The 22,529-nt window shown below is 44.8% G+C and overlaps 2 protein-coding genes across 5 annotated transcripts in view; both read left to right on the top strand.

The window, feature by feature from the left end:
- tmem268 (transmembrane protein 268) overlaps positions 1-22,204 on the top strand; it is a 44,443-nt gene extending 22,239 nt beyond the window's left edge. For all 4 annotated transcript variants that reach the window (XM_067973890.1, XM_067973892.1, XM_067973889.1 and 1 more), the window contains exons 2-10: positions 1,100-1,373; positions 2,868-2,948; positions 4,435-4,544; positions 7,547-7,654; positions 10,296-10,457; positions 14,451-14,561; positions 17,340-17,429; positions 18,924-19,124; positions 20,874-22,204. In XM_067973890.1, coding sequence (XP_067829991.1) covers positions 1,274-1,373; positions 2,868-2,948; positions 4,435-4,544; positions 7,547-7,654; positions 10,296-10,457; positions 14,451-14,561; positions 17,340-17,429; positions 18,924-19,124; positions 20,874-21,047 — 1,137 coding nt within the window. In that variant the 5' untranslated portion in view covers positions 1,100-1,273 and the 3' untranslated portion in view covers positions 21,048-22,204. The remainder of the gene's footprint in view (positions 1-1,099; positions 1,374-2,867; positions 2,949-4,434; positions 4,545-7,546; positions 7,655-10,295; positions 10,458-14,450; positions 14,562-17,339; positions 17,430-18,923; positions 19,125-20,873) is intronic.
- LOC137305096 (cytochrome P450 2K1-like) overlaps positions 21,067-22,529 on the top strand; it is a 46,825-nt gene continuing 45,362 nt past the window's right edge. The window contains exon 1 of the mRNA XM_067973877.1: positions 21,067-21,149. The gene's annotated coding sequence lies outside the window, so the exon portion shown is untranslated. The remainder of the gene's footprint in view (positions 21,150-22,529) is intronic.

Below are 22,529 nucleotides of genomic sequence, written 5' to 3'. Positions count from 1 at the left end.
GTAGTGAAGAAATGACGTCTATTCTGTTTTGAAACACAGGTAGAACTGTGTTAAAGATCAGAGATCAAAAGCAAAATACTGCGGATGCTGGAAATCTGAAATGTTGGAGCAGCTCAGCGAGTCAGGCAGCATCTGTGGAGAAAGAAACAGAGTTAATGTTTCGGGTCGAAGAGCTTTCATCAGAACTGGAAGAAGTTGAAGATTAAACAGTTTTTAATCAAGTACAGAGTCAGGGAAGGTGGGGGGGGGAGGGGAGGAAAGAACAAAAGGGAAGGTCTGTGATAGGGTGGAGGGCAGGAGTGACAAAATGACAAAAGGGATGATGGTGCAAGGCAAGGAGGGTGGGAATGGGACAAACAAAAGATGGGTCCAGAGGAGCTGTAAATGGCAACTTCAGAATCATTAGCAGCGCTTGCTCTCCGAAAAAATGGGAGCAGTGGCTGTTGAAATCGGTGTTGAGTTTATAAGGTTGTAAAGTGCCCAATCGAAAGATGAGATAATGGCTTGGTGGTGGGAGTGCTTTTAAACCCCAATGCGTTGTGTCACGGAGTGATGGGCAGATTTGAGTTTATGTTCCTCACATATCAAGCTCTTTATGCCTCTGAGCCATGACCAGGGGCTTCTGCTCAGGCAGAGGCAGCAGTAACAAGTGTGAGAGTTTCCAACCTCCAGCTCACTGCTTTTTATCGGCTGGTATTGGAGGGGCATAGGAGGCCCTATAGGGGACTGTTTGTATGGGAATAGGGACAGTGAAGAAGAGGACAGTGTTATAAACAACAGGATGTCTCAACCCCAAGAGGTGGTGGGGAGGGCAATCAGAGATAACTGAAATGATTAGCAAGTTTTCTGCTGTAAAATAAGACCAGTTTGCCACGTAAACTGAAATGTTGAGATTATCTTCCATGTATTGCACAGCTGCACCTCATTGCCACATCCCGCAGATAGGGTTAGATGGAGGAGGTTCGTGCAGAGCATAAAAACTGGCACAGACCAGTTGGGCCGAATGGCCTGTTTCTGTGCTGTGAATTCTGTGCCGTAAATCCTTTGTAATCTCCTACAGATTGCGATATTGGAATCTCATTTTTGTTCTTTTTTTTAGATCATGCCTAAGTTGCACCACCGCTGACTTCTCACCTTAAGTGTTGCTGATCAGGTCTGGCTCTACAGAGTGTCATATGTGTGGGACAAAGGAGGCACATCAATAGTGTCATGTATGAATCAGAAGCCGAGAAATATCTTGCTGTGCCACATCAGTTCATAGTTACCTGACACAATGGCGCACGAAGACAGTGGCCACAACATGTCGCCAGCTCGAGCCTCCTTGACATCATTTGAAGCAGTAGAGGAAGCAGACGTGATTCACTGGATAAATGGTAGGAGAAGCACATTGCTAAACAATTTAGTGATTATATGACTGAGTGCAAAAGAACGACATGCATTCATACAGCGCTTTTCACGACCTCAGGACGCCCCAAAGCGCTTTACAGCCAATTAAGTACTTTTTGAAGTGTAGTCACTGTTGTAATGTAGGAAACGCAGCAGCCATTTTGCGCACAGCAAGATCCCACAAACAGCAATGTGATAATGACCAGATAATCTGTTTTTTTAGTGATGTTGGTTGAGGGATGAATATTGGCCCAGGACACCGGGGAGAACACCCCTGCTCTTCTTCGAAATAGTGCTATGGGATCTTTTACGTCCACCTGAGAAGGCAGACGGGGCCTCGGTTTAACATCTCATCTGAAAGATGGCCCCTCCGACAGTGCAGCACTCCCTCAGTACTGCACTGAAGTGTCAGCCTAGATTACATGCTCAAGTCTCTGGAGTGGGGCTTCAACCTTCTGACTCAGAGGTGAGAGTGTAACCGACTGGGCCAAGGCTGACACCTAACAGAAAGCACAGTGACGTGATTTACTGGAAGGTCATGTCACACATGTTCTGTAATTTCAACAGGTAGAGGGAGAGGTGGCGGGAGGGGAGCCTGACATAATCAGGTCCTGCCCCAATTTTCACCTCGACCTGACCTGGTGCAACTAGGTAGGTTAACCTCAGGAAATTAGAGCAAGGATTGGCAGAAGCGTTAGTGAGCTGGCCCAAAATAAAACACTGGCGTCCCTTGGGCTTAGTGTTCCCAAGGGTGTAAATGTGCAAGTGAAGTTGTACCATCCACCTGCCCTGGAATTTCGACAGGCAGAGAAAAGAGATGGGGATTTGGCGTAATCGGACCTGACCTCAATTTCTATCTTCACCCCCTCCCCCGCCCCGACTACAGTATTCTAACACCAGAAAGGTCCAGGAAATCTGCACAGCTGGTCAATCCAGCGTTCAAAGTAGTCAAAAAGGAACCGGGCAGGTTCTCTTTAAGTTTACAGATTGGGCTCCGATTGGGGGCCCAAGTGGGGGAGCAGTAGTGGCTTCCCTGACAGGCTAAACAGGCAAGTTTTTAAAAAATGATTTTACAGGTTTCACGTGAGCCAGAAGGAATAGGGCTGCTCCTCTGGGTCTCACAAGGAAACCGGGGGCATCTCCTGCCCTGGGTTCCCTCAACCGGGGATCCCCTCCCGGACCACTTACCTTATGTCGGCGACCATTTCCCTGGGACCCCAGCGGTGGCCTCCCGCTACCGATTTTAATGTCCGGGCAGCCGCTTCCCAGCCCGTTCGGTTAAAACCGGCAATGCTTGCCTGCTACCGATCCCGGACGGTCCTGCCGCTCGCTTTGCTGCGTTCCCTCACGGGAGTTAAAATTGAACCCAATGTGTGTCCAGCATCCTTTAGTTCTGTAGCTCTATCCGTCTCAATGATTTATTTTCCGTTGCGCCTTCCTGAGAAATTAACGGAGTCGAGGAAATGATTTTTGTATCTTAGATCCAAATGGACCAGGCCTTCTTAGTGGAAGTAATAGCACTACCGATTCAGAACTGTACAACACCCCATCTGAGAGACCAGGTGAGTCCTGAAACATATCGTGGTTTGGAGAGCTAGCTGACGTACTGTGTCGTTAAAGTTGCCTCACTTGGGATCAGTAGAAATAACTGCTAGCTCAGTGAGTCTATTCCAGGGGTAGTGACACCACACAGAGGAAGGCCCACGGTTCGATGCTCAGTCTGCGCTGAGTTAACTGATCTCATTGGGAGGCAGTAACAGCATTAAATTTGGGGTCAGCACCGCTGGGCGAGGGAGGGGGGCAAACCAAGCGAGGTACCTGCTGGAAGTGGGCATGAGTGAGGGCGGGATCGGGCTTGGCTGTGATGCTTCCTCCGGTTGAATAGTGTACTGTAATTGAAGATGCTGGTCGGAATGCTGGAGATGCCAGGTGCCCTTGGAGCTGGTAACCAGCAAGGAGTCAGTGGCATCGGAGAGGAGGGAAGGGAAGGGGGAGGGAAGGGAAGGGGGAGAGGAGGGGAGGGAAGGGAAGGGGGAGAGGAGGGGAGGGAAGGGAAGGGGGAGAGGAGGGGAGGGAAGGGAAGGGGGAGAGGAGGGGAGGGAAGGGAAGGGAAGGGGGAGAGGAGGGAAGGGGGAGAGGAGGGGAGGGAAGGGAAGGGGGAGAGGAGGGAAGGGAAGGGGGAGAGTCGGAGGGGAGGGGGAGAGTCGGAGGGGAGGGGGAGAGTCGGAGGGGAGGGGGAGAGTCGGAGGGGAGGGGGAGAGTCGGAGGGGAGGGGGAGAGTCGGAGGGGAGGGGGAGAGTCGGAGGGGAGGGGGAGAGTCGGAGGGGAGGGGGAGAGTCGGAGAGGAGGGAAGGGAAGGGGGAGAGTCGGAGAGGAGGGAACTGGAGCAGAAATGAAATACTGCAATGACACTGAAGGGGGGCAATTTTAACCTAACCCACCCGTCTGGAAACTGATGGGATCGGGCCCAACGTTGGTTTTACACCTCTATTTTACTCTCTCTATTTTAATCAGCGGGTTGTAAAACCAATCTTCCACCTGATCCCATGGGATTCCCGTCAGGTGAGATAGGTTAAAATTACCCTTGACCACATTTTTAAAAAATGTTGAAGATGGTGGAGAGCGCAACTCTGGGGTGTACCCCAAGGTGGGCGCATGAGCAATGGCGCCTAAGAATTTGACCCATGTTGCAAATGCTTGATCTCCAATCAGCCATCTGAGAGTGTGAAGAGGACAATAGGTGCTTCCCCAATAAATGGCAGGGTAAATGGAAACATGAATTACACATGTGCTGTTATACACTTTCCAACAACTGTTTACAGCACGAGGAGATGTTGCATGGAAACCATAAAACGTAACGTGGAGAAAATAAAAGTTTTTTAAAAAATAAACCCTTGGCTTCTTGCTGTAACATGCTGTTGATACAAGAAGCTTTTAAAAGCCTTCTCACCAGCAAACCATTGCAGAACAAAAACTCTCTCTGACCGTAGCACACTCCTTGCTTGTGTGACGTCTCAAAGACCAAAATCTCCACAATTTGCATTGCAGAATTGTACAACGGCCAGATTTTACTGGTTCTTGCTTCCAGTGGTCTGTGGTGGTCTCGGGGATTCGATCTGGAGTCATGTGAGGAAAATTTCGCCCATTCTGGAATTCAGGTAACACAAGAACACAGCTCGTACATTGTTACGGCAGTTCCTCCTTTTTGTTCTCCAAATTTTTGTTTCATTTTTATTTTAGATGACTTGCATCATTATGTGTCATCTTGTGGATGGGAGGACAGACGTGCTTTGCCACACGCTCCTTGGTGATGAATACAGATCCACTACTGTCACTATAAGTGCTAGAAATGTACTGTAAGCAGATCCCCTGTTGACTGACAATAAGTGTCAGCCATGGTGATGGATAACCTGTTTTCTTCTACTGCAATAATCTCAAATAAATTGCTCGAGCCATTGCTCACGGTCAGTTAATTGATATAAGTTTTTTTTAATATAAGATGGCAATGGAGATACGTAACAAAAATCATTTCACAGCGCCACCTATTGCTGGAGCCTATAACTGCATCGTTACAGGCTTCTGTTTACATACAAGATTTCCGTTCTATATGTTTAGATAGGGAGTTTTGAGGTTAAATGTTGACATAAAGGTGTGACCAAAGATCTCAACAACAGGAATTGCATACATACACAACATTTTTAACATTACATATATTGATAATAAGATGGGCTGAACGGAACACAATCCAAAACATTTTGGTTGAACAAAGCAGATTAATTTTAGAATTAATTAAATTCCATTTATGTAGTGCCTTTCATAACCGCAGGACTTCCCAAAGCGCTTTACAGCCAGTGAAGTACTTTTGAAGTGTAGTCACTGATCTAACGTAGGAAACGCGGCAGCCAATTTGCACACAGTAAAGCCCCACAAACAGCAATGTGATAAATGACCAGATAATCTTTTTTTAATGATGTTGGTCGAGGGATGAATATTGGCCAGGACACCAGGGGATCTCCCCTGGTTGTTCTTCGAAATAGTTCCGTGGGATCTTTTACAACCACCTGAGAGGGCAGACAGGGCCTCGGTTTAACGTCTCATCTGAAAGACGGCACCTCTGACAGTGCAACTCTCCCTCAGTACTGCACTGGGAGTGTCAGCCTAGATTGTGTCTGACTCAGAGGCGAGAGTGCTACCCACTGAGCCACTAATCGCTGCACCATTGGCGACCGTGCCTTCAACTGCCTAGGCCATAAGCTCTCGAATTCCCTCCCTAAACCTCCCGGCCTCTCTACCTCTCTCTCCTCCTTCAAGATGCTCCTTAAAACTACCTCTTTGACCAAGCTTTTGGTCACCTGTTGTAATATCTCCTTATGAGGCTCGGTGTCAAATTTTTTTTGATGATGTTTCTTTGAAGCGCCTTGGGATATTTTACTACGTTAAACGCAAGTTGTTACAGTAGATAGAATCATAGAAAGGTTACAGCACGGAAGGAGGCCATTCGGCCCATCGAGTCCGTGCAGGCTCTATGCATTAGCAATCCAGCTAGTCCCACTCCCCCGCCCTATCCCCTGCTAGCCCTGCAAATTTTTTCCTTTCAAATATTTATCCAGTTCCCTTTTGAAGGACATGATTGAATCTGCCCCCACCACCCCCTCGGCAGTGCATTCCAGATCATAACCACTCGCTGCGTAAAAAAGTTTATCCTCATGTCACCTTTGGTTCTTTTGCCAATGACCTTAAATCTATGTCCTCTGGTTCTTGACCCTTCCGCCAATGGGAACAGTTTCTCTCTATCTATTCTGTCTAAACCCTTCATGATTTTAAATACCTCTATCAAATCTCCTCACAACCTCTCTGTTCCAAGGAGAACAACCCCAGCTTCTCCAGTCTATCCACGTAACTAACTTCTCCAAGACCTTCACATCTTTCCTAAAGTGCGGTGCCCAGAACTGGATGCAATACTCCAGTTGCGGTTAAACCAATGTTTTATAAAGGTTTAGCAAAACTTCCTTGCTTTTGTACTCTATGCCTCTATTAATAAAGCCCAGGATCCCGTATGGTTTTTTAACCGTTATCTCAACCTGCCCTGCTACTTTCAACGATTTGTGCACATATACCCCCAGTTTTTTTTTATTCGTTCATGGGATGTGAGCGTCGCTGGCGAGGCCGGCATTTATTGCCCATCCCTAATTGCCCTTGAGAAGGTGGTGGTGAGCCGCCTTCTTGAACCGCTGCAGTCCGTGTGGTGAAGGTTCTCCCACAGTGCTGTTAGGAAGGGAGTTCCAGGATTTTGACTCAGTGACGATGAAGGAACGGCGATATATTTCCAAGTCGGGATGGTGTGTGACTCGGAGGGGGACCACAGATGACACAGCTTCAAGGAAGCACTAAATCTCCTGTATTGCCTAATATGATTATTGCCACATTGATACCTTTTCTCTGTATTTGTACCGTCATCAGATATCTTTAGGATCAAGCGAGCGGCTCTTTAGACAGAAGGTCCCATTAAACCAGTCAAATTTGTTAGCAGCGTTGCATTTCAGGAGTGTTTTTACTTAATTAAAAACCTGAAACTCGCAGCTTGCTTGCATAGTGTTGCAGACTGACGGGATGTGGCTTGGGGACTGCATTTCCCCCAAATAACAAATTCCTGATTTCAGCTACGATTTTGAGGGGTGAAATATGGAGCAGAGTGTATGAGAGAGAGAGAGGGGGAAGAAAAAAACAAATTTGCCAGGGAAGTGATTGCTGGATGCTCTTGGTTACAGAAGTGGTTGATGGGCTGGCTGACTACAACGTGGCACGTGGTGTGGATAGAGGAATGAAACATAGCAAAAGATACAAGCAAGCTTTTAGCCGTGGCCCAGTTCCTATTTAAGCTGTTGCTCTCCATAAGCAATATATCATCAACTTGATTCCAAATATAACCTTATTTCTCACAACTTATTCCACATGAGAAATCATAGTTCATTGGTCTGTGAAATGTTTTCCGAGAGCATGTTTTTTGTATTCAGCTTCTGACATGTGACTTGTGTTGATTTTTTTTTATTCCTCCTCGTTTTTATTTATCTTGTTGAACATAAGGAAAGTCAAGGGAGAGGAGAGGATGTTGAAGATGGAAACTCATCTCTCACTATAGCACTGCTTTCTTGCTCCACAGGTGCCGCGGGAAGATTACGAGCTGCCCATTCGAACATCCCTAATGAGCACAGAAGTAAGACGATACATGTACTTTAGTTCCACTGGCTTCATGATGCTTCTTGCCCCAGTAAGTGATCCTACCATTAACCATTTGAGTGAGTATGAATCATCCTGAAATGGGATAAATCCTACAATGCCAACCCCTCCATAGTATCTCACCCGTGTTTCGAATTTTTGTTTTAAAAACAATTAATCTATAACCGAGAAGGTGAGACTAACAGGGTTCCCAGAGCATGGTCAACATTGCTCTGAATCACTGATAGCGGATATTTCTTTGTTATTGTTGTAACAAAGGATTGTTAATTCTTCAACAATAACTTGCGCGTGTGACTTGGGCGCGAGTGGTTATTAAACAACAAGCTTTAATAGATTGACTCGCTTGGGAGCTCTATGCAAGCTGTGCGAGATGGGATACTTGGCTATTCCTAGTTTTAACCATGTTCTTACAATCACTATTAAAAGATGCATGAGAGTAATGCGGTTTGACTCCCCTGTTAATCCCTTTCCTTCTTTTCCCCTCGTTTGAAGCCTTCCAAAATAGAGTTACAGTTCAACCCATATGGGGTTCATGGGGCGAAAGGGTGAACCCACTATCCCGCACGGTGTCCGCGCACTGCGTCACAAGCCAACCAACGTTTAGGCCATTTTCTTTACCCTGTCTTCCTCTCTTCCAGTTTTCTTCCCTAATCCCTCTTGTCCTGAAGATAGGAACTTGTGCTGTGTATAGTTCCACAGGTAGTAATTGCTCTCTCTGTGTGCGCCAATCTTTGTGAGTGACCGCAGCTACTGAACCAAGAGGGCCATCTTGATTCCATTGTCACCTCATGTTCTGCCTGCATAACCAGTAGGGAATCACTGGGTAACAACTTAAGCACAGGACTGTTTAATTTTATCTCTGCCTAGGCTGGAGACACTGAAGCTAATTGTTGTGCTCCAGTTGAATTGGAAGTTCCTGTTCCGTCACCTTCAGTGCTACGTTATGTAGTAGGTTTTAGCCATTTAAACTTTGTGACCATTCTGTTCTCCGAAAGATTGTGATTCGGGGTGGGGTATGGTTCCTTAGACACTGACAGCCCTCTAGTAAATTGCCCAAGTGACCATTCTCCATGGGTGAATCTCAGTGGTCACTGTCAGCAGGTCATGGGCAAAATACCACAGTCAAGCCAAATCCTGCTCTTTTTTCCTGTCCCCATGGACACACCAACCTAAAGTAGTTGTCAGACAGCAATTAGGAGATGGAATGCTGGCTGATTTTTTTTTTCTCCTCTCCTCCTAGACTATGGGCACTAAGTCCAAGTGTAGTACTGCACTCAAAGCTGGGACTTCTGGCCTGTGTGGAATACCATGCCATGGAGTGCATATAGCTACTGAGCCATCAAGGTTTAGACCATTTTAAATGCTTTTTGGAACAGAATATCTAAGATAGCATAATTTATTTCAAAGTAGAAACAGTAGATTTGTCTGGGAACAGCTGAGATGTTAACTTGGTGAGGATGCAAAGAGGATTATGGAGCAGCAGGGCAAGTAATTTTCCATTAATAATATTGCAAGTTGTTTCATGGATCCATTTTTTTAAAATTGAGAAATCAAGGTGAAGGACCAAGGTCCACAGTCAGGACCACCAATTTAGGGTTTTCATAGATAAATGGATAATCCCCTAAATCCTAGGACAGGGGGAAGCTAATGAACAGGTACAAAAAATAATTCAAAAGGCTAATGGAATGTTGGCTTTTATGTCAAGGGGACTGAAATACAAAGGGGTGGAAGTTATGTTACAGTTATATAAAGCTCTGGTTAGACCCCATCTGGAGAGACTGCATTCAGTTCTGGGCACCGCACCTCAGGAAGGATATATTGGCCTTGGAGGGGGTGCAGCGCAGGTTCACTAGAATGATACCGGGGCTAAAAGGGTTAAATTATGAGGACAGGTTGCACAGACTAGGCTTGTATTCCCTCGAGTATAGAAGAGTAAGGGATGATCTAATTGAGGTGTTTAAGATAATTAAAGGATTTGATAGGGTAGATAGAGAGAAACTATTTCCGCTGGTGGGAAAGTCTAGACCAAGGGAGCATAACCGTAAAATTAGAGCCAGGCCGTTCAGGGGTGATGTCAGGAAGCACTTCTTCACACAAAGGGGAGTGGAAAACTCTCCCCCCAAAAAGCTGTTAAGGCTAGGGGTCAATTGAAAAATTCAAAACTGAGCTTGATAGATTTTTGTTAGTCAAGGGTATTAAGGGTATCGGAACCCAGGTGGGTAGATGGAGTTAAGATACAGATCAGCCATGTTCTAATTGGATGGCGGAACAGTCTCGAGGAGCTGAATGGCCTACTCCTGTTCTTAAGTTGCTTCCTGTGTTCCTAATCTCTGTAATAACCCTGGAATCCCTTGCAATAAAAATTGAATTTGACAAATTCAGACATTAGGACAGGTGACCAAAAGCTTGCTCAAAGATGTAGGTTTTAAGGAGCGCCTTAAAGGAGGTGGAGAGGTTTGGGGAGGGAATTCCAGAGCTTAGGGCCTAGACAGCTGAAGGCACGGCCACCAATGGTGGGGTGAAGGAAATCGGGGATGGCCAAGATGCTAGAATTGGAGGAACGCAGAGTTCTCAGAGGTTCTCACCATGTTGCATCATTTTCAGTGGCTTTGACTTCTAGCCTTCGGCAGGGCGACAGACTGCCGGTATAATTATGTCTGTTGATCTATTAGGTATTCTATTTGGCCGCCTGGTGTTGTCTGTTCTCAACCTTTCACCTCTACCTGGGCCAGTATCTGAAGACCTTCTTCTGGGCTTTCTGCCTGCTAATCAGTGCCGTCGCTGTGCTGCTGACCACAGTCCTGCTCCTCGTACTGCAGCAACACAACAACAAGGTAGGGAAGAGGTGCTTGTACCCATGACACTGTGGCTACTTGTAAAACCAATGAAGTGTTTGATTCTTTTGACTGTACGTGTATAATTTTCATGGTTTATAGAATCATAGAATGATACAGCCCAGAAGGAGGCCATTCGGCCCATCGTGCCTGTGCCGGCTCTTTGAAAGATCTATCCAATTAGTCCCACAACCCTGCTCTTTCCTCAAAGCCCTGCAAATTTTCCCCTTCAGGTATTTATCCAATTCCCTTTTGAAAGTGACTATTGAATCTGCTTCCACCGCCCTTTCAGGCAGCGCATTCCAGATCGTAACAACTTGCCTGTGGTACTTTTGCCGATTGCCTTAAATCTGTGTCCTCTGGTTACCGACCCTCCTGCCTGTGGAAACAGTTTCTCCTTATTTACTCTATCAAAACCCTTCATGATTTTGAACCTGTCTATCAAATCTCCTCTTAACCTTCTCTGCTCTAAGGAGAACAACCCCAGTGTCTCCAGTCTCTACACGTAACTGAAGTCCCTCATCCCTGGTCCCATTCTAGTAAATCTCCTCTGCAGTCTCTCCAAAGCCTTGACAGCCTTCCTAAAGTGTGGTGGCCAGAATGGGACACAATACTCCAGCTGGAGCCTGACCAATGTTTTATAAAGGTTTAGCATAACTTCCTTGCTTTTGTACTCTATGCCTTTATTTATAAAGGTTTAACATCTGCAAATGCGATTTTATTTTTATTTTATTTATTTATTTTGTTTTCTCCCTAGAATCGAATGCAGTACACATAGACTAAATATAGAGTAACGACAAGTCAGGTTTGTGGTGTGTTATGCATTTCATTTGAAGGTGAGGGATATCAGTGCTGAGGATTGGAACACTTTTCCCACTTGAGCACCCAGTGCCGGCATCATGCACACCCAGGTCAGGTATAGCGTGGCTGAAAATGGGGCAAAATGCCCTTAACGACAGGGCAAGGTTTTCTCTGTGTGCTGCGTGTCATTTATAAACAACTTGTGATTTTGATACGTGTTCATGCACAGAGGAAATCAGCCAAATATGTGCTTCAACCACAGCTTCAGATGAGGAAGGCCCCACCACACTAGTTCGACATTTCAGTTTCTCCCACCAACTGTCCTCGTGGCCCCTGAGTGGGACTGACTATCTGTGCCAGGTTACAATTGTAGAATCTTAACAGCATATTCCATAAAGGTGATATGGAAGAGAGCCCAGCGAAAGGTGGAATCCTCGCTTTCCCTTTTATAATCTACGCGCTTCAGAATCCTCTTCATTTTTTACATAAAATTTACAGCACAGAAACAGGCCATTCGGCCCAACTGGTCTGTGCTGGTGTTTATGCTCCACATGAGCCTCCTCCCTCCCCTCTACAGCACATGGTCCACTCAACAGATAGCACCTAATGCACAAGCGTTAAGCTGCTGACAGGGTCAGGTGCAGAACAGGGACACGCTACACGATTGAGACCTGCTTGTATTAACTCATTTGGCTTTTAGTTTTATTTTACCTTCTTGTAAGTTGTTATCAGTCCTCTCCTTTTTCTATCTATTTATTACATATAGTATAATTTATCATGGACTGAATGTGACTGCAGTTGTACCTCTCATCCTTTCTGATTGCTCATAAATATGAGACTTCCTCTTTCGAAGGTGCTTTCGTCCCTGGTCTTTTCTGTGGGGGTGTCAGCCGTGGCCCAGTTGGTTGGATATGGATTGGTTGGATAAGAGCAAATTAGGTGGGGGTTTTTTTAAAAGTTAATTTAAAGATAGGAGAAACGTTGGTACAGTGGTTGACATTGATAAAGTTATGTGTTTTTTTGAAGAAAGATATGGCATCTCTAAAAGCACACATTGATTCAACAATATGTGTGACATTATGATTTTTTTAAAAAACATTTTTCCACAGAAAGGATTTGGGGACAAAGCTACTTTTAAATGTTGAATTTTTAAAGCAACGTATATTTATGCAAGTTTTTTTTTTAATAAAGGAGGGCATTTAGACAAGTGGTTAAAATGCTAATGAGTTGAGCTTTGATGATATTTCCCAATTGACACACATTTCATATCTATTGTTTTGGGAAGTCTCTGATCCATTCTGGCTGTGAACAGAAGATGATTAATAAACAGCGACACAGGCAGTCAAGTTTTTAAAACCAAAAGCTGCAAAGAGAAACTCTGGCCAGGCTCAGAAGGAGAGTGCAGGGGGTTAGTTAGAAGTTATTCTGTTTAAGCTGAGCAAGGCAGCTCACTGATGTGGGAAAGCATGGCATCTTCATTAGTTTTGTATTATTACAAAAGGGCAAGTGATAATGATTGAAATATATCAATCCAATCCAGCTACTGCTCTGTATGTTCACATGCTGTGAAATAAGCAGCTTAACGATTTGCATCTGGCTTTAGCAAGTATTTTCTCAGTTCGCCTTCAGAGATTGAAGGAGGACACAAGGGTTCAGCTCACAAGGGGACACTATTGTTACACATCTGGGTTACTCTGTCGTATAATTAGACAATGGGCAGGTCAGGCACATCGCTAAACGCAAGATGCTCCAACCACATACAGGAGTGCCTGGCGCCACTGCAGCGGAGAAAATTACAACAGCTATTCCTAAGTCCCATAACATAACAATAGGATCACTGAGTTCATGACGGGATAGTCAGGCAGGAAGGGTAAAAGCAGACCACTTTGGATATAGATGTTCAATATCACAACTCACTACCACAGGTGGGAAGATACAACCATCTGCTGAGTTGAAGCCCTATCCCCCTCCCGCCAAATGCATGTGTATTCGGCACCTGTGGGTTATACAGCAGTCAGACTACGACCGCCAGCTAGAACTGGGTATGGACCAAGAGGGCATATAGCAAATTTCTCCTAACCGATCCCACAAGACACCCCTGAAGAGGGAGGGACAGGCTAATACAGGAGGGAAGATGAGAGCACGTCAAGCTGCTCCGGGCACCACAAGAAAAAGCAAATCGTTTTGTTTTAATCAAACAAAATTAGAATGAAGGCAGCCTAGGTACTGAACATACGGTGTTAACAGACTGCTTGGGCAACAGCTTCATGCCAACAACCCTCGACGTGCGGGGCTGCCGATCTCGCATATCCTGAGTGAAGGCCAGGTCCATCCCTGCAGGTAAGGTGGGCTGAAAAGCAGATCGGACTGAACATACGGTTCAGAGCAGCACTGATGCAGGCCTGGAGCAGGACCTCCACTTGCCTTCTCAACCAGACATGCAGTGATGCAAAGACTAAAAGAAAAGAAAGAACTTGCATTTATATAGCGCCTTTCACAACCTCAGAACGTCCCAAAGTGCTTTACAGCCAATTAAGTGCTTTTTGAAGCGTAGTCACTGTTGTAATGTAGGCAACGCAGCAGCCAATTTGTCCACAGCAAGGTCCCACAAACAGCAATCTGATAATGACCAGATAATCTGTTTTTTTTAGTGATGTGAGTTGAGGGATAACTATTGGCCCAGGACACCTGGGGGGACTCCCCTGCTCTTCTTCAAAATAGTGGCCGTGGGATCTTTTACGTCCACCTGAGCGGGCAGACGAGGGCCTCAGTTTAACATCTCTTCCGAAAGACCGCACCTCTGACAGTGCAGCACTCCCTCAGTACTGCACTGAGAGTGCCAGTCTAGATTTTTGTGCTCAAGCCTATGGAGTGGGACTTGAACCCACGACCTTCTGCCTCGGAGGGGAGAGTGCGACCGACTGAGCCACAGCCGACACTAAAACAATGGCAGGGAAAATAATTTTGTACAAGTGCACTAAGCCTTCGTATGGTAACAGCGCCAACAGTAATTTTTACCCTTTCTTAGTTATTGAACATATTGCCTGAACGTTTTGCCGATCATGGGGTTGAACTCTTAGTTCCTACGACACGTAAACACAAAATAAATGTGGCACAGCGAACTACATAGATGTTAGACTGAAATGCCGGGCTAAATGTTTTTTTTAAACTTAACTAAAATCTGTTTTACAGATTAATGTAAACACTGATGTGCGTCTCATCTGGGCCAACGAGAACCTCGTGAAACACAACATCTTAGTTGGAGCTCTGGATGTTACAAAATATTGCACGAGTCTGCTTCACGTATCCTTCCCAGATATCAGAATGATCCATGAAGGGGTTAGTTATTTAACCCTGTGACAGCAGAGTGGAGAAAAAATAAGAAACTCAACATTGGTACCAGGGACAAGGGACTTCAGTTGCGTGGAGAGACTGGAAAAGTTGGGATCGTTCTCCTTCAAGCAGAGAAGGTTAAAGGGAGATTTAATAAAGGTGTTCAAAATAATAATGGGTCTTGATAGAGTAAACAAGGAGAAACTGTTTCCAGTGGCAGGAGGGTCGGTAACCAGAGGACACAGATTTAAGATAATAGGCATAAAAACCAGAGGGGAGATGAGGAGAATTTTTTTTATGCAGCGAGTTGTTATGATCTGGAATGCACTGCAGATTCAATAGTAACTTTCAAAAGGGAATTGGACAAATACTTGAATGGGGAAAATTTTGCAGAGCTACGGGGAAAGAGCAAGGGAATGGGACTAATAGGATAGCTCTTTCAAAGAGCCGGCACAGGCACGATGGGCCGAATTGCCTCCTTCTGTGCTGTACGATTCTACCTGGCTGTTTTATTTTAATGGTCCATTTGTAAAAGGAGAGTAAGACTCGTCCAATGTAATTTTTCTTAAGTGGGCTATTAACATGGTGAAAGCAGGTGTTCACCCATTGTTTTTTTTAAAGAAGAGGAATTTCACCCCCTGCCTCTTTTGAACATTTCTTTTTAATGAAGCAGAGATGCCTCATTTGCTGCATGGTAACAGGTTTCTTACCTGGGGCACTGACAGCAAGCTGTTTACAGGTCGTTGTAATTCTCGTTCCCCTCCCTCACCCCATATGGTCATCAAATATAAAATATGAATATCGGTCAAGGAGACTCGGTGCATTGTGCGGTGGCCAGTTGTCTAGTTGGCTGTTAGAGTGCTGTAGAGTAATAAAGGTTTTGTTTTTAAGTGGCAATTGATTATCATCACATGGTTGGAGTCACAACCTTCTGTAAACTGTGGAAGGGGACTCAAATGAAACACCACAGCAAGGACAAAGCCAGCCTGATATGTTTGATATTTCCAGCTCTAGTAGAATAATGTTTTTGAATTTTAAATCACAGGTTGGGCACCCCAAATTACAATTGATTTCACTGCCATTGGGCTTACAATTGGTCTGTAGGAGCATTTGTAAATACAGTATCAGACAGCGCCTCCCAAACCCGCGACCTCCCCCATCACCTCCAAGATCCCCTCCGAGTGGCACACCGCCCCGACTTGGACATATATCGGCCGCTCCTTCATTGTCGCTGGGTCAAAATCCTGGAACTCCCCAACCTAACCCCACTGTGGGAGCACATTCACCACACGGGACTGCAGCGGTTCAAGAAGAAGGCCCACCACCACCTTCTCAAGGGGCAACTAGGGATGGGCAATAAATGCCCCGTCTTGTTGGCGATGCTCATATCCCAAAAATGAATAAAAGAAACTCCCCCCGCACCCCCCCACCCCCCTAATGGCTGAGTGAGTAAAGTTACAGCCAAGTAGAGCACTAATCCTGGCAGTCCCAGTTTGATTTAGATGATGTTCGTCATGCAGCAGTGGGGCTACTGCAATTGTCCTGTAACTGTATCTGGAGAGAGGAAACATCAGCCAGGGTTCCTCCAACAGGAGTCTCTGGATAACTCTACGCATGCACGTGTGTGGGTGGACATCGGATGAGGACGAGATCAAGCTCAGATATGATGCCCCCCACAGTCAAATAGCCCACAGACACCCACTGTCTGGGCTCGCACACGAAGTGCAGCCACTTGGCCAGGCTGTGGGAGAGTTGCCAGCACCTGTGGAACCCGAGCCCATCAAGAGTCGCTGCCTTTGGAAGAGGAGTAGAGGAGAAAATTGGGAGGAATATGTAATATTAAATAACACTACAGGTTTGATTTTCAGGAACAGCTAAATTGAGGCTTCCTTAAAGTCTCAAAACTACCATTGGGATGACAGCAGGCAAAAGTTCGCTTATTGAGGTGTTGAATCGTTTATTTTACAAGGGTTAACACCTCCATTAAAATAGAGGACAGAGGAGCGTCATATAAACTCATTAGTCTTTTATACACTAATATCACAAACTAATTTCTAGGCTTTGATTTCTAGGTTTATAATTCACTTATCACTTTGCCATTTTTGACTCACCCACTCAGCCTTTCTCATAGGAATTTAAACGTTTATTTTTTATATAAAAGTAGAATTCAAAATGGAAGTATTTTTCCCCGACACTGCCTTTAAGGCGGAATCAACAAAACAATGGCCGGGAAATAATGTTGGTCTGTACTTTACTCCACAGTCATTAATTTTCCCAAATGCTGTTTTGTAGGAGTACCTTTTGAAAATGCATTGGGAAAATAGGAGTTAACCGGTATGTTTCAGCCAGCAATGATGGGGCTTTCAAAACACTAAATAGATTTTGTGTAAAACCTGTCGGTATATATTGTTGAGACACAGCTGGACTGTGGGTCAGAAGGCTGTGGCTTTAAGGTCTAAAGCAGGGAATACGTAGCCTAGGCTGACATTCCATAGGGGTACAGAGGGAATGCTGCATTTGACAGGTGGATGCGACAGAGGTTTTGTCCCCCTGTTCAAATTGAGTGTTAAAAAGCTGTAATGAGTCATCGATAGGGTTAGTATCCTGGAAAGGTGAAATTAAATGGGCTGAATGGCCTCCTTCTTTGAAATTGATTTTGTATGTTGGAGTAGTGGTGAGTGATCCCCATAAACTAATAATGTACAGACTGAAACAGCTAACAGATTTTATTCCTTGACAAAAAGCCAGCTTGGTTTCATCTATTTTAACATTAAGGAGTGCGAGAACAGACTCGCTTCTTTGCTGGAAGAAAGACATCAGACGGCTTCTGGACTTCAGGTAGCATTTGGTTTCTTCGTCCGCTTACAAATAAAGACAACATTTTTTTTTAAAGTGAAGGAATGAGAAAAGGCCATCCGCCCCCTCCAACTAGGGTCGCCTGGAGTCTCCAGGAATTAAAGATTTATCTCCTGGACGCTGCAGTGAGCAGCCCAGGAGAAAAATCACAGGGACATTAAAAAAAAATGTGCTTTTAAAAATTTTTCTTTGAACACTTTTTTATTCGTCACAAAGAGGGGAGGGAAAAGGCTGTTTGAGTGACAGTCAAGAATCATCCAATCGGGTAACAAAGGGGGTGATTTTAACCCCCAAGAACGGGTGGGTTGGGGTGGGTGGGAGTTGAAAATAGTTGTTTTTTTGGGTCGCAACTGCAAAATTTTCAGACTTTCCATTCCCAGTGGGAAGCCTGGACTTTTACACGCCCACGTTAAACCTGGAAATAAAGCCGGGTTGCGGTGGCGACCCAAAAAACAACTATTTTCAACTCCCACCCGCCCCCAACCCACCCGTTCTTGGGGGTTAAAATCACCCCCAAAGAGTCTTTTCGCTTTCCCATTGGTGAGGGAAGATGGGGCTCCGCGAGGATGGACGTGTTGGGCGACCAATGGCAGATGATCGTGGGAACGGGGCAGTTGGAGGTGGGAGGTCGTGTGATGAAACCTCCAGGAATACATCCAACCAGAGTTGGCAACCCCACCTCCGACCCATCCCACTGTTTGGGCCTGTTTCAGGATGATGACTGATTACTTTTCATCTCCCGGTCTAGCCTTTTGTGTTCATTTCCCATCGCTGCTTACTCAGCAAGTCAGTCCATTTAGCTTCCTCAACCCATCAACTGAATCAGCATTTAGTGGGCCTGACAGGGAGTCTGTAACATTCAACTTCCAAACATCTTAACTGGCTGTTGCTTTCTAACTTTCCATTTTGGTTGTTTTTGAATTGCTTTTATTTTATTAGCAATTTTGAAGTACAGCATTGAATTTGAAGGAGGAGAAAAAGGCAGAGAGAGAAGAGAATCATGGAGGAAGAGTTGCGCAAGTTTGAGTATAGAAGATGACCTTATCGAGGTTTTTAAGATGATTAAAAGATTTGATAGGGTAGATAGAGAGAAACTGTTTCCTCTGGCGGAGTGAGTCCAAAACAAGGGAGCATAATCTTACAATTAGAGCTAGGCCGTTCAGGGGTGATGTCTTCTTCACACAAAGGGCAGTGGAAATCTGGATCTCTTTTTTCTGCCCCCCCCCACCACCCAAAAGGCTGTGGATGCTGCGAGACAATTGGAGCTTTCAAGGCTGAGATCAATAGATTCTTGTTAGGTAAAGGTATTTAGGGATGTGGAGTTGAGGTACAGATCAGCCGTGATCTAATTAAATGACGGAGCAGGCATGAGGGGCTGAATGGCCTACTCCTGCTCCTATACAGTAACCAAATAAGCCCAACCTTACCCCTCATGTACCGTGTGCCCATTTAACGGTTGGTGTTTTTAACCAACAGGCCCTTTTGAATGCGAAGCTGGGTCACCTCTGCATCGTCATAGAAACAAATCAAGTCAGTCCTCTGAACGACATGGAGGCAGAGTCTGAAGAGACTCCACTGTTACCAGGGAACAACGAGAACACTCAGAGAAACGGCAGTCACCAATCACAGCATGTCTTTAATACATTGACTTGCCTTGTGCCTAAGGGCACAGCTCAGGTAATGGATTTACATTAATAGATTACTAACGATAGCGTTTTGGTCTCTTGTGCATCCCCGATTTCCTTCGCCCCACCTTTGGCGGCCGTGCCTTCAGCAGTCTAAGCCCTAAGCCCTGGAACTCGCTCTCTAAACCTCTCCGCCTCTCTACCTCTCCTCGTTTAAGACACTCTTTTTAAAACCTACCTCTTTGACCAAGCTTTTGATCACCTATCCTGATATCTCCTTATGTGGCTCGGTGTTAAATTGTGTCTGATAATCGCTCCTGTGAAGCGCCTTGGGACGTTTCACTACGTTAAAGGCGCTGTATGAATTCAAATTGTTGTTGTAAATTGCAACACTGTCCTTCCTTGTGCATAATGTTCACAGGTGGACGTAAAAGATCCCAAGGCACTATTTCTAAAAAAAGGCAGGGCAGTTCTCCCCGGTGTCCTGGTTAATATTTATCCCTCAACCAACATCACTAAAAAGCAGATTATCCGGTCATTATCACACTGCTGTTTGTGGGACTCTGCTGTGCGCAAATTGGCTGCTGCATTGCCTGCATTACAACAGTGACTACACTTCAAGAAGTACTTCATTGGCTGTAAAGCGCTTTGGGACGTCCTGTGGTCGTGAAAGGCGCTATATAAATGCAAGTCTTTTCTTTAATACTAAGTAATAAAGATAGGCAGGCGACTTGTTCACACTGGAGAATATGAAGGAGCTCAAGATACGTACAGACGAGGAAGTCTGTTCAGCTCATCTTTGCTCGTGCATCCAGAAGGTAAAACCAACCTACAGCCATCCCAGCCCATCCCAGTCATGTGAACAGATGAAAAGACCATCAACAACAACTTGTGTTTTCATAACACCTTTAACGGAGAAAAATGTCCCAAGGCACCTCCAAAGGCGTAATCAGAAATAAATGGATACCAAGCCAAAGAAGGAGATATTAGGAGTGGCAACCATTAACGACGGTTGATGCTAGCTCAATTGCTAAATTTAAATCTGAGATAGTCAGCTTTTTGCCAACCAAAGGTATTAAGGGATATGGGCCAAAGGCAGGTATATGGAGTTGGATCACAGATCAGCCATGATCTTATCAAATGGCGGAGCAGGCACAAGGGGCTGAATGGCCTACTCCTGTTCCTACGTTCCTATGACCATAAGGTGTTAGTAACCAGCAGATTTGGTATACCAGCAGAGGAATGAGGAACAGTGCAAAAGAAAACCAAAGCCGGAAAGAAATTACATTTATAAAGCACCTTTCATGAATTCGGGATGTCCCAAAGTGTTTCACAACCAATGAAATGCTTTTGAAGTGTAGTCACTGTTGTAATGTAGGGAAACACGTCAACCATTTTATGCACAGCAAGGTCCCACTAACAGCAATGAGATAAATGACCAGATAATCTGTTTTAATGATGTTGGTTGAGGGATAAATATTGGCCAGGTCTCCCCCGCTCTTCTTTGAAATTGTGCCGTGGGATCTATTACGTCCACCCGAGAGGGCAGATGGGGCCTCAGTTTAACGTTTCATCCGAAAGACGGCACCTCCGAAAGTGCAGCACTCCCTCAGTACTGCACTGGGAGTGTCGGCCTGGATTTTGTGCCCAGGTCTCCGGAGTGGGACTCGAACCCACAACCTGACTCCGAGGCGAGAGTGCGACCAACTGAGTCAAGACTAAGTGATAGATGATATTTTGCCTTAACTAATTTCATTTTTTATGTGATTTTATTATAAGTTCTGTATTATTTTCATTACAGGAAATAGCTTATCAGTTGTTGGTCACATACAGCGGACTTTATGTAAAACTACTTGTAACGCAACAGCTTCCTGTCACTAGGGCTTTCATTCACGCAAAGGATGCACAAGTTCCCTGTCTTTGTCAGTACATAGAGACTTCTATACTGAACCTTTCAAGCTGCAAACTGAAGTAATCATCTTCAACTGTGAACTTTGCAAGAGCTTTTCAACTGTGATGGTTTCTGCAGGTAACAATATTGGACCTTGAACACAAACTGTTTTAAACCTGTGACCAGGTAGGCTGAATGTAGTTGTTTTCTGAACTTGTAAGGGTTTTATGTAAATAATCTATTGAACTGCTGCCCACATACTATGGCCAATGAGCTTTTTTTTTTATCTTGCTAGCACAGCAAGGATTGACTCAGCAATTGCACTTTGACCTGTTTATCCCAAAGGTGTTGACTCGACCAGTGGGTGGATTATCCTGAGACCCTTCCACCCCCAACCTGCTGTGGAAAACTTATCGAAGAGTCACGGGTGCATTACTTGCAGTTTTTTTATCCATTGACATTAACAGATGGAAAATTGCAGTCAAAATTATGAAGGGTTTTGATAAGAGTAAATAATGAGAAACTGTTTCCAGTGGCAGGAGGATCGGTAACCAGAGGACACAGATTTAAGATAATTGGCAAAAGAACCAGAGGGCAAAAATGAGGAATATTTTTTTTTTTAAAATGCAGCGAGTTATGAGCTGGAATGCGCTGCCTGAAAGGGCAGTGGAAGCAGATTCAATAATAACTTTCAAAAGGGAATTGGATAAATACTTGAAAAGGAAAAAAATTTCAGGGCTATGGGGAAAGAGGAGCGGAATGAGACTAATCGGATAGCTCTGTCAAAGATCCAGCCGCCACAGGCACGACGGGCCTCCTTCTGTGCTGTATGAACCTGCGATTTTCCAATCAGCCACTCATTGCATGTGATGCCCATGGCACAGGGTTTCAGTATATTTCACCCCATCTACGTACGTTTGGCTACACAGAGATGACTGTATTTGCTGAGTCCGTTTAATGTGTGAACAAATGCTTTTCATACCAAAAATGAACTTTTTTTTTAAAAGTGTGTAAATATTTTTAAAGGTTTATGAAATGCTACAAAAGTTTTATTTTTAATTTGTTAGAGATTATTTAATAGCATGAAGAAGACAATTTAGTATTTTAATAGTGAAAGAGGAGATCAAAGGAGAGTTGGTGTGCTTCTGGCAAAGTAGACCCTGGACAGCTCCCCCTGTATTTTAGTCTTAAATAAAAAGCTTTTCTTACCAGCAGCGATCCTTCGTACGGTTGTACTAAAAGATTTGAGTTGTACGTGTTAATTTGTTTACATTATACCAGAAATGTTAAACATCGCATTTACACAAGGTGTAAAGGGAAAGGTGTACAATACACACTGGGTAAATGGTGATCGTTTAGTCAAATTGTTCCCTAGGTTTGGACAAAGAAGCAGTTTAACTCGTCTGATCTTATTCTTCCAGTCAGCATCCAGCTGTTTCTCAGGTGAATCATAGCCTTTGCCCCATTTCCCAGGCAGCAGATGGGACAGAGACACAACAGCCACATCTGGCATTGATACCCGATATTAGAGAGCTGAAAGTTCCTTCAGTTCCTATCAATTAGCAT

The sequence above is a fragment of the Heptranchias perlo genome, chromosome 39, assembly GCF_035084215.1.
Source record: "Heptranchias perlo isolate sHepPer1 chromosome 39, sHepPer1.hap1, whole genome shotgun sequence".
Lineage (NCBI taxonomy): Eukaryota > Metazoa > Chordata > Chondrichthyes > Hexanchiformes > Hexanchidae > Heptranchias > Heptranchias perlo.
The sequence above is the reverse complement of the archived record's forward strand: the minus strand, read 5'-3'. Positions and strand labels throughout refer to the sequence as shown.